Here is a 16,321-nt window from a genome sequence, read left to right on the forward strand (position 1 = left end):
TTACTCTTGTTATGCCAGGATCATAGAAGACAAGGGAATAAACACCACTGTTAGGAAATTATGATTAAATAACATATTCAATAACTGACAACATGTAATGATCATTAAAGCAGCGGAGGATAAAAAAGGTTATGTTAGGTTGTAGACAGTAATCATGATCTGGTTCCTCAACTCCCTGTCCAGGGCTTTAACACCACGCAACATGAGCTTACTTTCTTTGCTGGAAAATATATTATCATAGAGAAAAATGCTTTAATATTAGTATTAATAATATATAGGATTTATATAGCGCCAACAGTTTGCACAGCACTTTGCAACATGTGGACAGACAGTACAGTTACAATACAAATCAATACAGGAGGAATAAGAGGGCCCTGCTCGTTAGAGCTTACAATCTAAAACCCTGTACACATGGGCAGAATGTCGGGAGACACTTGCCAGTTCCAAAACAACTGTCCGATATTCTGCCCGTGTGAATGTCGGTCTGTCCGATAGAAGCTGGCTTCTGTCGAATGTGCATGCTGGAAAACCAGCAGTCGACCGGCTCCCGACTCCCGATCAGCATTCTCAGCCAATGGCAGAGAGTGCTGATCGGTGTGTTCTGGCTGGGGGAACGTCCCCCTGTTAGAACACAACAGCTCAGTGGGGAAGATTGCTGGACTAACCTTGCATGGTTAGGAAAGTGTCTCTGACTGGAACTGACAGTTTTTTCGTGCAACCAAAAAAACTGTAGTGTGTACCCGGTGTTCAAGTGATCTAAAAGGTAATAACTGTGGGGGATGGGCTGATGGAGAAAACAAGCTTTATGAATGAATGAGTGACTTGTATAGCACTAACTGAATCACCTCTAGGCGCTTTTGCAGCCAGTGTCTTCTTGGCTGGTGTGGTCAATTACCCTGAAGGATCTTGACACGCTTGGGACACACAGTCATACACACATATATACTGGGCCAATTTGGACAGGATCCAATTAACCTACCAGCATGTCTTTGGAGTGTGGGAGTAAACCCACGCAGGCACAGGGAGAACATGCAAACTCCAGGCAGATGGCGTCGTGGTCGGGATTCGAACCAGCGACCCTTTTGCTGCTAGGTGAAAGTGCTAACCACTACATCACTGTGCTTTACTAAGTATTGGGTGTATATGAATTGACTGCATAACACAACATCTAATAGAAACCCTTTTTGTGAAAACAGTTGTAAAAGAATTATGTCCCAATATACAGTATACCTCCCTCCGTGGCATTTTTATTAATATTTTTTTTTTACTAGTAATGACGGCGATCAGCGGTTTTTATCAGTACTGCGACCTTATGGCGGACACTTCGGACACTTTTGACACATTTTTGCTATAAAAATGCATTGATTACTATAAAAATGCCACTGGCATGGAAGGGGTTAACACTAGGGGACGAGGAAGGGGTTAATTATGTTCCCTGTGTGTGTTCTAACTGAAGGGGGGGTGGGGGGGTGGACTGACTTGGGGAAATGACAGATCGCTGTTCACACATTGTATGAACAGACGATCAGGCATTTCTCCCCCTGACAGGACCGGGAGCTGTGTGTTTACACACACAGCTCCCGGGTTCTCGCTCTGTAACGAGCGATCGCGGGTGCGGGTGATCGCGCCAGCCACGCACGCGCGTCAGCACCAGGGGAGAGCGGTGCCCCTATTGTCTGAATGGCGAGATGACGTATAGCTGCGTTATCTCGCGCAGCCGAACCGACCTGTCGCCGTATAACTGCTGCAGCTGGTCGGCTAGTGGTTAATCTTAATAAATATTTAAATATTATTTCCACCTGCTGATTTCAGTCTAGGGCTGCACAACGTGAATTCATCCTGGGAAGGGATCCATACCTGCAAAGGGAACTTGAGGTGGAACCTATTCACCTGGCAGATTTAGGTCCGGTTTCTATGGGCTTGTGACGTTAGTTTGAGATGCTTCTGATATCATTCATAATTCACTAACCACCTTCTGACCTGCATTTTACTTTCTTCAAGTGTATAATTGTATGGAAATGCAAAACCCATCTGAAGTGAACCAAAAACTTTGTATATTGGCCCTAAATGACAGAGTTGGTGGTCAGTTTTGAAAGAAAATTTCCAGGGTTAAAAATAATAAAAACCTGGGATTGCCACAGAAAACAAAGACAGCTGACAAGTATAGCAAAGGTAAATACTGCAAGGGTTTATAGAGATATATAACATATTTACTGTATATTATTTTGTTTGTCATATAAATGCACCTCCAAAAACTACCATCTTTTATTAAAAATTAATTTGTATGTGTTGCTGCCTATAAATGCTTTTAATTGAATATATTTAACATTCCAACATCCTCCCCCAGGCAGCACACCTAATGATTAAGCAGGACAGGATGTACGTGTTTTTGAAGCATCCTTTTGAACAAAATATGACATTTAACATTGTAGGTAAACTAAATATTCAACACAAAAATAAATTGATTTTCTTTAATCTATTATAAATCAGGGTCACAGCCGGAGCCAGGCATTCTGCAGAATGGGTAGCAAGGGAATAATTTATGAGCTAGGATAAGGCAGTGGGTCATCGTTCAGAAATTCTGAGTTATAATTTGGTCATCAGCTCTGTAAAGCCCAATTACTGTATATTACAGAAGGAGGCCCTTCCAAGGCTAATGCATTTTAAGTAAAAATTGTTTTATTTCCTGATAGAAGAACACAAGCTAAAAGAACACAAAAAAAAAAATGTTCTCATTTTATGGCCTCAAAATTAGATACTTGCTAAGAGGCGTCAACCCCCGCCACCCCACAAAAAAAAGCATTAAAGGCAGCATGGGCAGCAGATAAGTTGCTTTACAATTTTTAAGGAGGTTCTATAGTCTATTTAAAAAAAAAAAAAAAAAGTCAGCAGCTACAAATACTGTTTTACTCTTTTACAAAAAAAAAAAACACCACTGTTCAGGGATCCAGCACTTTCCTCACCCGGCTCTTTTCTTTGGGTAAACAGAGATCACACCACACATATGAAGTATTGCAAACATCAGAGCAAGAGCAAAAATTCTAGCATCAAACCTTCTGTGTAACCTCTAAAGCAGGGGTTTAAAAATGATGGCCCTCCAGCTGTAGCGAAACTACAAGTCCCATCATGCCTCTGCCTGTGGGAGTCATGCCTTATGGGACTTGTAGTTTTGCAACAGCTTGAGGGCCACCACTTTGAGACCCCTCTTTTAAAGAGCCACCTATGTTTTTTTTTTAGGTACCGTAGTTTGGCACTGTTACATGGGCATATGCAATTTTAAAGCGTGACATGTTAGATATCTATGTACTTGGCATAACATCATCTTTTATGTTTTACCAAACAAATTGGGTATGGTATTATATTGTGTCTGTGCTCACTAAAACTCATTAAAGTGTATTGATAAAGTGAGGGTGCTCTTGCGCCTACCTAGTAAAGCTTAAGATGTGAAGTAAAATAATAGTAATGAACTAAAAGTGATGATGCTGCTCAATCTAATAATGTATAAATATCAAATAGAAATACAATAAAATAGTGAAAGGTAAAGTGACGAGCGCAATGAATATGACTAAGTAATCAAAGTGTTAATCAGTGAACATTGATAATAAACTAAAATTGAAACAAAGTGCTAAAAAACATTAAAAACATCAATAATGAATAAAAACGTTCAGCCAGCAAGTGGCCAGTGAAAAAAAAATGATGAAGCCACGTGACGTGGTGTAACATGTAAGGGACGGACTGATTTTTGAAGCAATACATCAGTAAGCTGTCATCAGCTGTTTCTTAGTTTCGTTTTCTTTGATCTTTTAAAATGCACTTGTTAGCGTTTTTACCAATAAATTAGCCTTGGTTTACTACACTATGGGAAGCTACCTTTTTTATTTCCCCATGCTGAGCACCACCGCTGCCAAATAGAAATCTGGAGCCTACAAACATTGGATTATACAGGACGCCCTGGACATCCACAGCTAGTTGCAGATTCAACAACACCCCTTGTGGATATCCATTTAATCAAGGCTTGATTACTACCTTGGGAAGGTAAGCGCATTGTGAGCCCACATTATTTGAAGATCCACATGAGAAGATTTTAAACATTTGTTTATCACTATTGGAGAAGTTTATATTTATTTTTGTCTTTATGGAACTTCCTACACTTTTATGCACGTATAAAGGCTGTATTGTTAGCCTATTATTCCAGGACTGATTTAGGCTTCATATTTATGTTTGCCTGCTGACTTTTGCAGCTATTTTTGTGCATACTTTTTTTTTTTTTTTTTTTTTTTTTTTTTTTTTTCACTGGCCACTTGCTGGCTGAACGTTTTTATTCATTATTGATGTTTTTAATGTTTTTTAGCACTTTGTTTCAATTTTAGTTTATTATCAATGTTCACTGATTAACACTTTGATTACTTAGTCATATTCATTGCGCTCGTCACTTTACCTTTCATTAAAGTGTATTGTTTCCTGAAAATTTGTGTTTGATAAAAAGCTGCACAAATATCATGTGACATGAATTACAACAACAACAACAACCATTTTATTCTCCAGGATCTCTGCTTAATATATATATATATATATATATATATATATATATATATATATATATATATATATATATATATATATATATATATATATATATATATATATAAATAAGACAAGGTACATTGCTAAACAAATAAGCCATGACAAACCTAATAAATTAACACAGGTATACAATATAAATGTGTAAAAATAAAGTGTACAAATCTAAAAGTGCATCTAAATATTCCAAAACCAACCGGTGATGAAAAAGAAAAAATTTAATTGAAAAAATAAATGGTAAATAAATAGTCCCACATTAATTATTTGATTATCTTCCTAAGCATCACAGCTGGATGCTAAGGAAGATGTTAAGGTGGGTGGGACGGAGAAAAGCCGAATCGGTCTCCTCCTGTAGCTGGTCCATCGCAGTCTGATCTTCCCGAGTGATGGACTAAGACATTAAGGGCCAGATTCATGTACAAATCCGGCGGCGTAACGTATCGTCTTTACGTTACACCGCCGCAAGTTTTCAGTGCAAGTGCCTGATTCACAAAGCACTTGCATGAAAATTTACGGTGGCGGCCTCCGGCGTAAGCCCGCGTAATTCAAAGGGGCGTGTGCCATTTAAATTAGGCGCGCTCCCGCGCCGGACCTACTGCGCATGCTCCGTTTTGAAATTCCCGCCGTGCTTTGCGCGAAGTGGCGTCTTACGCAAGATCAAAAAAATTTCAAATTTCAACGCGGGAACGACGGCCATACTTTATACAGCACATATGTGTGCTGTGTAAAGTTAGGGCAGCAAAAACGGCGACTAACTTTGCGACGGGAAACTAGACTAGCAGCGACGTAGCGAACGCGAAAAACCGCCGTGGATCGCCGTAACTACTAATTTGCATACCCGACGCTGGTTTACGACGCAAACTCCCCTCAGCGGCGGCCGCGGTACTGCATCCTAAGATCCGACAGTGTAATTCAATTACACCTGTCGGATCTAAGGGCTATCTATGCGTAACTGATTCTATGAATCAGTCGCATAGATACTCTGAGAGAAACGACGGAGTATCTGAGATACTCCGTCGTATCTCTGCTGTGAATCTGGGCCTAAGATACCATCCTGTGCTTGCAAACCATCTGCAGTGAGTCTGTTGGGAGACTTGAAACCCCTGTGCTTAGAGAGACCGCCGTGATAGCGGTCATCTACTTTTGGTAAGGAGACTACAATACCATCACTTGGGTGTCTTATTGGTGGAAGAAGATCTTTCTTTACACAAACTCAACTTTGTGCACCATTACGAATGACACCATAAGGATCGTTTTTTTTCATGGTCTATTGATCAAATAATTAATGTGGGACTATTTATTCACCATTTATTTTGTCAATTCAATTTTTTCTTTTTCATCACCGGTTGGTTTTGGAATATTTAGATGCACTTTTAGATTTGTTCATTTATTAGGTTTGTCATGGCTTATTTGTTTAGCGCTGTGCCTTGTCTTATTTATTGTCTACAAATTTGGTATTCTAATTTTTTGGTACTGGCAGCAGTACATCCCATTATCACTGTGGGGTTTTTTACTTTGACATTTATCTAGTGCAGTGTTTTTTTTTCTCCTTGTTTGGTTTATATATATATATATATATATATATATATATATATATATATATATATATTGGATCGGATCTGGATTCCCTGGACCCTGTGCTACCATTGTGTGCTCAAATCCATCCATTGGAGCGGTGTTGCCTGTTTCCAGCTGAATATCATTTATTGTTTCATCACTTTTGGGACATTTTTGGACTGTTTCACTTAGATCAATATATTTATTTGGTTCCGGTGTCATAGCTGGTTATATTGAGTTGGCGCAGTTTTTTCTTTTTCCTATAGGTGGTAATATTGGCTGTAAAGTAAGGATCATCTCATGACCCCCCATCCCCTCAAAACTCCTTTTCACATAGAAACATTTTTCACATTTGCCTCCCTGCATGCTGTTCAAAGTATTCATAATTCAAAGTTAGAGAACCATTATAAAGACTATTTTTAAAGAAATTCAAGCTTTCCTTACCGAGGGTTGGATTGAGCCAGAGGATTCATCTCTGTTTGATAGTGAGATCCCTGATTGACAGGCTGCAAGAGGCAGAAAAAAGACAGTCAGGAATTAAATTGCCAAAAAAGTGATTACAAGATGTCAAAGCTACAAGAGAAATGAGACTGATTTAATACAAGTAGATGTGAGGATCTGTAGTCTTTTCGGTACAGGAATATAGAAATGTATTCAAAATCTAATTGCTTGAATTCCTGGGAGATTCTGTGCAAAGGAATATTCTTGCTTTAAGCACTCCCTGGGTTGCAGTGTAGACTAGATTGCCACCACAAAATGTAGCACAAGGTACATTGGGCATGCTTATGTAAGTCTAATATTGGCTATATGGCAAAAGTGTAACTTCTCTGAAGCAAATACGGTGAAATAACTGTAAATATTCAAGAAACATGTATTTTCAGTCATTATTGTAAAGTTTTCTTTAAGTAGAATTCTGGGATATATTTAACTAATCTTAAAATTGCTCACTCTATCTTCTAATGCCGCGTACACACGATCAGTCTATCTGATGAGAACGGACCGATGGACCGTTTTCATCGGTTAACTGATGAAGCTGACTGATGGTTCGTCGTGCCTACACACCATCGGTTGAAAATCCAATCGTGTCAGAACGCAGTGACGTAAAACACAACGATGTGCTGAAAAAAACTAAGTTCAATGCTTCCAAGAATGTGTCGACTTGATTCTGAGCATGTGTGAATTTTTAACCGATGGTCGTGCCTACTAACGATCGGTTTTGTTCTATCGGTTAGGAATCCATCGGTTAAATTTAAAACAAGTTGGCTTTTTTTTTAACCGATGGTTAAATAACCGATGGCGCCCACACACGATTGGTTTTGACCGATGAAAACAGTCCATCAGACCATTCTCATCGGTTTAACTGATCGTGTGTACGCGGCATCACACCTATACTAACTAACCTGTGAAAGTAAGATCTGTATACTTACCTATTTCAGGCCCCTTTGGTCTGGTCATGTGATCTCCTATGTCAGTCAGAGGCTGGCTACAGGGGAGAGTTGAGAGCACTCCAACAATTGCTGGAATGCCTAAGCAGTGATGTCACTCATAGGCTTACTATGGGCCATCCATTGTTTGCGCTTCCCTAAGAGACTCCGCTAGCTGACACGTGACTGTACTGGAGTAGCCTAAAAATAAGTAAGTATACAGATCCATGTTCCACTAATTAATGGGGAGTAGTATTACTGTTAGCAGGGGCAGACTGACAACTCATGGGGCCCCGGGGCAATAGGAGATTATGGGGCCCCCAGGCAATAGATTATGGGGCCACACAGTATACACACACACAGACAGTATACATACACAGTATACACACACAGACACAAAATATACACACACACAGTATACACACACAGTATACATACACACAGAATACACAGACACATATAGGGCTGGTGCAAGGATTTTCGACACCCTAGGCGAAACCTAATTTTGCCGCTTCCTCTTGGCTCCGTTCCAACTTCCCCTGACTCCACCCCTATGCCCTGCCCCTGTATACGATGGAGGTGGCAGGTGGAGATTTTTTTGTAATCCCCCAAATGGAATCACCTCAGTGTAATACTCCCAAAGTACAGTATACAGGTGGGGGTGGGGGTATACAGTATACAGGTGGTGGTGTACAGTATACAGGTGGTGGTATACAGTATACAGGGGGGTATACAGTATACAGGTGGGGAAAAATGCTCTAATGAACGATTTTTCAAAACTTTTGTACAAAAGATTGAACTAAAATTCTACTGGTGTATGCCAATCCAAATTTACAGGTGCCACTCAAGGCTCCACCGTGTCCTCTTAAGTAGCAATCACTTGGAGTGCAGACAAGGACGGAGCTCATCCCAGCTCTAAACATCTAATTGAAAAATGAAAAGTCCTGCAAGTCGCACATCTCTGAAAAACCTCATAAGGAGGTGTATGATAGCCTCAGCCCGGGCTCCAACCAAACCATGCCCCCAACACGTTTCATTCTGCAGACAGAGCTTAGCCCCATGACCCCCATGGGCAAAGTGAAACGGGGTGGAGGCATGGCCTGGTTGGAGCCTGGGCTGAGACTGTCATGCACCTTCTTACAAGGTTTTACAGAGATGTGCCACTTACAAGACTTCTCCCTTTTCTATCGGTCAGGGGCATTGCTAGGTGGCAAGAAGACCAGGGGCTGGCCGGTGGGGAGTAAGCTCACTTGCTGGTTGCTTCCTGGCTTACCATTGCACATCAATTTTGAACACTAAACTCACCTACGTGACACACTGACCATTACACTGACTACCTGACATACATACACCACCTACCTGACATACATACACCTACCTGACCTACACTGACCTCACCTACTACCTGACCTACATACACTCACCGACCCTACCTGACATACATACACCTACCTGACTTTGCATTTTGCATTTACATTTACTTTACTGCCTGTTGGACCTAGTGGTCTTTTTACCTTTCTATCACCCGATCGCTCCTCCGCTGGCCTGATCTCTCCCGATCGATGCGTGAGCCGCCCGCCCGAGCTCCGAGTGGGGATCATCTCAGTGATGTGGCGCGGCGCCGCAGTATTGTAATTACCACCTTCTGGAGCTTCGGGCGCCTATGATGGATGTCACATGTCCCGCGGTCCCGGCATTGGATCAGTGGGACGTCCATCATAGGCCTTGGGCTCCAGAAGGTGGGACCAGCCTGCTATCGCACTCGGCAGGACTCAGCCACAATCGGCGTGCCGCAGCGGCATTCGGCAGGACTCGGCCACAATCGGCGCGCCACAGTGGCACTTGGCAGGACTCAGCCACAATCGGCGCACCGCGGTGGCACTCGGCAGTTGGCAGGACTCGGCCACAATCGGCGCGCTGCGGCACTCCGGATCAGAACGGTCCTGATGCTCGGGGCTAACAACGGCTAGCTAAATGCCTGGGACTGGCTTTAGAGGGACCCATTCGGGGCTCCAGCACCCTAAGCCCGGGCCTAAGGACGCCCCTGCTATCGGTGTATGGTTAGATTTAGATTGTGAGTCCATATGGTTTGGTATGTTGGTGCTAGATATAGAATAAGCATGGCAGTTAATGAGAGATTTGCCATTTCAAACAATTTGTTCTGCTTCTATGCATCCTCCAACTACACATATTGTTAGTTGATGGAGGAAGTACATAAGTATGCCAGAGAATATTTTGTCTGTTTGGCATTCAGATTGATTTCAACACAGTGCTTGTTTGACTGCCTAACAAAAAGGTTGCTGTATATGACTGTCAATGAGAAGGTTTCTTAGTAAGAGTAATACAGCTTATTAGCAATGAGAAACATTCCACTAACACAGCCTCTATTTAACTGGCGGTTAACAAGCCCCCACACAGCCCTGGATTTTCTGCCATTATATACAAACTCGTCCTAACAAATATGAGCGCAACTCGTAAATGACTTTTTAGTTTGACTAAAACCGTAAATGGCAACGCTGAAATATGAACAGATCGAAGGCTTTCACGGATTTACAGTAAAACAGGCTCATTTTTTAGGCTGTAGCCACGGCAGATAATAAAGTTCCCAGACAAAAAGAAACAATAACATTAAAATCCCATCCCATTATAGAAATGCTACATTTGTCAGATAAGAGGAGTGGAATTCTCAGCTATTACATTGATTCACTGACTCCACCGGCTCTTTGTTTAGTGATTTACACAGACGGTATCAGACCGGATTTATTTCAGCGAAGCCCAAGAATTCTAACATTTAAGCACGGAACTCTAAACTAAATGGAAGGCAGAATATGTTTTTCAAAGGAGTATAGAGACAATGATTAAATATAACCAATTTATACTTCCCCCTATTTCTTTGCAATATGAAACTACTCTATAATGCCATAAAATGTTTGACCCCTGCCCAAATAATTGAGCTCAGGTGTTTCAAGTAATGGGTACTGTTAACCACTTGCTTACTGGGCACTTAAACCCCCCTCCTGCCCAGACCAATTTTCAGCGTTGACGCACTTTGAATGACAATTGCGCTTAACCAAATTACATTTTTATCATTTTATTCCTTTCTTTTGGAGGTATTTGATCACCTCTGTTTTTTTATTTTTTGTTAAAAAGAAATAAACATACCAATTAAAAAAAAAAAAAAATATATATATTTTTTTATTTTGTTATAAAATTTAGCAAACGAGTAATTTTTCTCCTTCATTGATGTACGCTGATGAGGCTGCACTGATGGGCTGTACTGATGGGCACTGATAAGGTGGCACTGGTGGGCACTGATAGGCGGCACTGGTGGGCACTGATAAGCAGCACTGGTGGGCACTGATAGGCGGTACTGGTGGGCGCTGGGAGGTGACACTGATGGGTGGCACTGGTGGGTACTGAGAAGTGGCACTAATAGGTGGCATTGATAGGTGGCACTGATAGCTGGCAGTGATGGGCACTGATGGGTGGCAGTGATGGGCACTGATGGGTGGCAATAATTGGCACTGATGGGTGGCAGTAATGGGCACTGATAGGCAGCACTGCTATGTGGCACTGATGAGGCACTGATTGGCACCACTAGTGGGCATTGATGGTGGGCATTGATAGGTGGCACTTGTAGGCATTGACAGGTGGCACTCATGGGCATTGATAGGTGGCACTGGTGGGCACTTGCAGGTGGCAATGACAGGTGAGACTGGCAGGGGGTACTGACTGCACAGAGGAGGCAGATGTGCCTCCATTCTCTTCGGGCTCTTCGGGAACGATGTGCCTTACACCGAAAAAAAACCACGATTACCGGGTTTTGTTTACATCACGTGATCAGCTGTCATTGGCTGACAGCTGACAGCTGTCATTGGCTGACAACTGTGGTAAGGGGCCAGGGCCGTCATTCGGCTATAGCGCGGGCGCCAAGTGATTAATATAGCATACAAAGACATTTTTGACAATTTTGTGCTTCCAACCATGAGGCAACAGTTTGGTGAAGGCTCTTTTTTGTTTCAACAATGCATTAATCTATCTTTTTGTGATAGATAGGTGGCAGGAGAGAGGGGGCGGCGCTCCTGCACCCTTTATGAAAGGGATGGCAGGTCCGTGTATGCAGAGTGGACACAGACACAGCCAACTCTTCTCTTCTTTTTTTTTTTGCGGATCGGAATGGAGGTAGGACACAAGTCGGTTTACATCTGCCACTCCTTAGAGGTGAATGGAGGGTCCAATTGGGTCGGACTGACCTTGTGAAAGGGGCCCATGGCTGATTTCACACTGATACACTGTGGTTTACAATAGTGCAACCCAGTGTACCTTTGGCTTTTTCTGCACTTTACAACAGACTTCTATTAAATTCTGCGGTTTGGTGCACTTTCAGAAAGCTCACCAATTTCACAGGTAATAACAGAAGTCAATGTCTCAGTGCAGGTAACCCACAGGTGCGCTGCTCTGCATCTGCGGATCAGTTTGAAAGCAGCCAAGTAACCACTGCAGAACAGATATGCCCATGTATACACTGTGATTTTAGTAATAAAACTGACCTTGAACCACTTAAGACCCGGACCTTTAGGCAGCTAAAGGACCCGGCCAGTTTTTGCGATTCGGCACTGCGTCGCTTTAACTGACAATTGCGCGGTCGTGCGACGTGGCTCCCAAACAAAATTGGCGTCCTTTTTTTCCCACAAATAGAGGTTTCTTTTGGTGGTATTTGATCACCTCTGCGGTTTTAATTTTTTTGCGCTATAAACAAAAATAGAGCGACAATTTTGAAAAAAAAACAACATTTTTTACTTTTTTCTATAATAAATATCCCCCAAAAATATATAAAACATTATTTTTTTCCTCAGTTTAGGCCGATACGTATTCTTCTACCTATTTTTTGGTAAAAAAAACCGCAATAAGCGTTTATCGATTGGTTTGCGCAAAATGTATAGCGTTTACAAAAAAGGGGATAGTTTTATTGCATTTTTATAATTTTTTTTTTTTTTACTACTAATGGCGGAGATCAGCGATTTTTTTTGTGACTGCGACATTATGGCGGACACTTCGGACAATTTTGACACATTTTTGGGACCATTGTAATTTTCACAGCAAAAAATGCATTTAAAATGCATTGTTTACTGTGAAAATGACAGTTGCAGTTTGGGAGTTAACCACAAGGGGGCACTGATGGGGTTATGTATGACCTCATTGTGTTTCTAACTGTAGGGAGGTGTGGCTGTAGGTGTGACGTCATTGATTGTGGTTCCCTATAAAAGGGAACACACGATCGATGACAGCGCCACAGTGAAGAACGGGGAAGCCGTGTTTACACACAGCTCTCCCCGTTCTTCAGCTCCGGGGACCGATCGCGGGACTGCAGTGGCGATCGGGTCCGCGAGTCCCGCGGCCACGGAGCCTTGGACCGGGTCGCGTGCACGCGCGCGCGACCCCACGGCTGGGCTTAAAGAGCCACGTACATGTACGTGGATTTACCCATCAGTGTCATTCTGCCGATGTATATCGGCGTGAATGGGTCCTTAAGTGGTTAATAACAGTATTCTATTCTATTCCATCCCAGAGCAGGAGGTCGCGGGCCACATCAGAGGCCCCATTTTTGGTCTGATTTATATAGTTGTATATAAATGCACTATTTATCTATGCAAAAGTGTTTTTAAACGCTAAACCTTTTATTCAACTTCTGAATTTCTGCATCTGTAAAATCCAAAAGCCAATATAAAGGAATAGCGGTGGTAAAAAAAACACTTGTGGTTCTAACCAATCTTTTTTTTTTTATAATTCTCCTTTAAGGGGGGCGTGGCAAGGGGTGTGTCTATGCCTACAAATGTTTGCTAATAGGTGTCCCTCATTCCCATCTCAGAAAGTTAGGAGGTAAATGAACAGGGCTGGGCTGATAACACTGCTTTATATTTCAATGCTACAAAGCCTGAGCGCCTGGGAAGTTGCAACATCTAAGCAGCTGCAGCAGCGCCAGGGTGATAAAACTGCAGTTGTTTGAAAGCAGAAGAAAGAGGGTTGTCACCCTATCAGAGAAAAGCCTATCCAATGGTCCTATTACCAGGATCATCAGGAATTTACAACATATCCCAGGGGGTAAAAACATACATCACGGTCTAACTGTACTTGACAGCCTACATCATTATGCGATTTCATAGTTTTAACCAGAGTTTTACTTGCAGGCTAGACTTCCTAATGGATATTTTCTTCGACAAAACCTTTAACAATGTTAAACTGTAATGAAAAAGAAAACTCTGCATGTTTTCTCAGCAAATTCTCAATCGAAGTTATTTGCCAGCAGTAGATTTGGCTCGGGACAGCTCAGAGGCAGGTTCTGTGCCAGAAAATAAAAAATTAATTTGTGCGGCTGTAGAGAGGAGGAAGCTGTGAAGACATGCGGTTTGATGGCAAGCTGACGTTGCTTGCGCACATTCCGCCGAGTATTGCGTTCCAGAGAACAAGGTGAGAGCGGTGACAGTAACAGGAGGCCTGCCTCACACGTGCAATGTATTTACTGCACGTAGCTGCCTGATTGTTCATTATTGAGTCTGTCAGCCTGTACGTCTCATGCATTGATGAGAAACATTAAGCACAGATGTAAGAACATTATTAAAGCAGCTGGTGTGCTGTTATCAAATCCTATTATCGCTGAATGTTAAGGGAACTGTATTAAAAAACACTAATATTATGTTTACATGTAGAGGAAACAAAGCAACATATTAGAATAGATCTGTTTGGTTTCAAATGTTTTATTTGTCAATCAGTAGGATGCAAGTTGTGCACTTTTCTAATGTTTTGTTTTTCCTTTTTCCCCAGAAATATTTAATTTGTTTTAAATTGCTCTATCCCAGTTGGAAATACAAATAAATGGTGGGCTTTTGTTGTTTCAGATTTCAGATTTTGTAATAAACATTTGTTATGTGACTAAGGTCAGGATTCCCAGAGCACTATGATTTAGCTAAAGAGACAGCACAGTACAGGCGGGCCCCGGGTTACAAACAAGATAGGGTCGGTAGGTTTGTTCTTAAGTTGAATCTGTACAGGTACATTTTTTAAGTGTAGCTCCAGCCAAAAAAACGATTTTTAAGCTTTTTGGATAGCATAGGGAAGGGGTAACACTCCTGTAATGTTTGTTTTGCTGTCTGTGCCCCTGTTCAGAATATTTTACCTCACTTTCTGTCCCAATGACAATTGTATTTTGAACATTTTGGGTTCTTGCGGAAACAAGTATTGGTGATAAAGCTTCAGTGGAGACACCTTTTTCCCATAATAACTCTTAAGTCGTGTACACACGATCGGATTTCTGATGGAATTAAATCCAATACATATTCTTAGCCAGATTCAGGTAGGTCGCCGCATCTTTAAGGCGGCGTAGTGTATCGTATTTACGCTACGCCGCCTTAAGTCAGAGAGGCAAGTACTGTATTCACAAAGCACTTGCCTCCTAACTTATGGTGGCGTAGCGTAAATGGGGCCGGCGTAAGCGCGCCTAATTCAAATGAGGATGTCCGTCCGTGTACATATCCCAGTGTGCATTGCTCCAAAGTACGCCGCAAGGACTTATTGGTTTCGACGTGAACGTAAATTACGTCCAGCCCCATTCACGGACGACTTATGCAAACGACGTAAAATTTTCAAATTTCGACGTGGGAACGACGGCCATACTTAACATTGGCTAGGCCAGCTATTTGTTGGAATAACTTTACACCGGAAAACGCCTTACATAAATGGCGTATCTTTACTGCGACGGGCACACGTACGTTCGTGAATCGTTGTATCTAGTCATTTACATATTCTACGCCGAACTCAACGGAAGCGCCACCTAGCGGCCAGCGGAAAAATTGCACCCTGAGTTACGACTGTGCAAGCCGTCGTATCTTATATAGGTTTAAGTGTATCTCAGTTTGAGCATACACTTAAACTTACGACGGCTTTGATTCCGAGTTACGTCGGCGTATCTACTGATACGCCGGCGTAACTATTTGTGAATCTGGCTATCTATGTTTAATTGTATAACTTTGTTTTAAATATTTAGAGTTTCCTATATCAAAGATAGAGAGCTATGGGAGTGCGCTTTATATTTACACAATTTCAAATTCAGCATTAGGTAGAAAATTTAGTAACAAATCTGTCTGCAAAAAGCAGTAGCCGAATAGAAAGTGTAAGCACATCTTGTTTTTCATACTCTTTGACCGTCACAGCTGCCATCTTCATGTAGAACGGGGTCTTTCATTTAAAAACAGCAATTTTCAACACCCTTTCTTATCTGTTAACAGGTTCACAGTACAAAAACATTGACAGTCAGTTATCACCATATGGTTGTAGCTTTTCAAGCTTTTTCGTGATAAGTGTTGATGGGTATACCATTGTATATTGCAGATGTCTTTAAACAAAGAAGGTGTAAACCATATCAATCCCATAATGGTCTTGATTCTTCTTATGTTTGGCAGATAAACCGTGGCTCCTAATTTGAAATACTGTACAACATTGTATAATTTTGGAAATAATCTCAGTGACCATTAGAAGAACAAAGTGGTGCCATATTTCCATAGTCACGGTGGTGTTATCTTACAAATGTTGCAGACTTACAATGAGAGGAAAGGTTAAAGTGAATCTGAATTCAAAAAGTAAATTATAGGGAACACCTACAGTAGAAATTTTCATTTTTGCCTAAGTAGTACCCTGAAAAATCAACAGTTTATCTGAAATCCCTCCTAAAAAATACCAGAACACTTCCTAATATGTGACGGTGC

General features: G+C 41.7%; 1 protein-coding gene across 1 annotated transcript in view; it reads right to left on the reverse strand.

Moving 5' to 3' along the window:
* Positions 1–16,321, reverse strand: part of CFAP20DC (CFAP20 domain containing) — a 306,201-nt gene that overhangs the window by 43,781 nt on the left and 246,099 nt on the right. Inside the window, exon 16 of the mRNA XM_040359112.1 lies at positions 6,583–6,644. Within this exon, the coding sequence (XP_040215046.1) occupies positions 6,583–6,644 (62 nt within the window). The remainder of the gene's footprint in view (positions 1–6,582; positions 6,645–16,321) is intronic.

This window comes from Rana temporaria, chromosome 7, assembly GCF_905171775.1.
Source record: "Rana temporaria chromosome 7, aRanTem1.1, whole genome shotgun sequence".
In the NCBI taxonomy this organism is placed as follows: domain Eukaryota; kingdom Metazoa; phylum Chordata; class Amphibia; order Anura; family Ranidae; genus Rana; species Rana temporaria.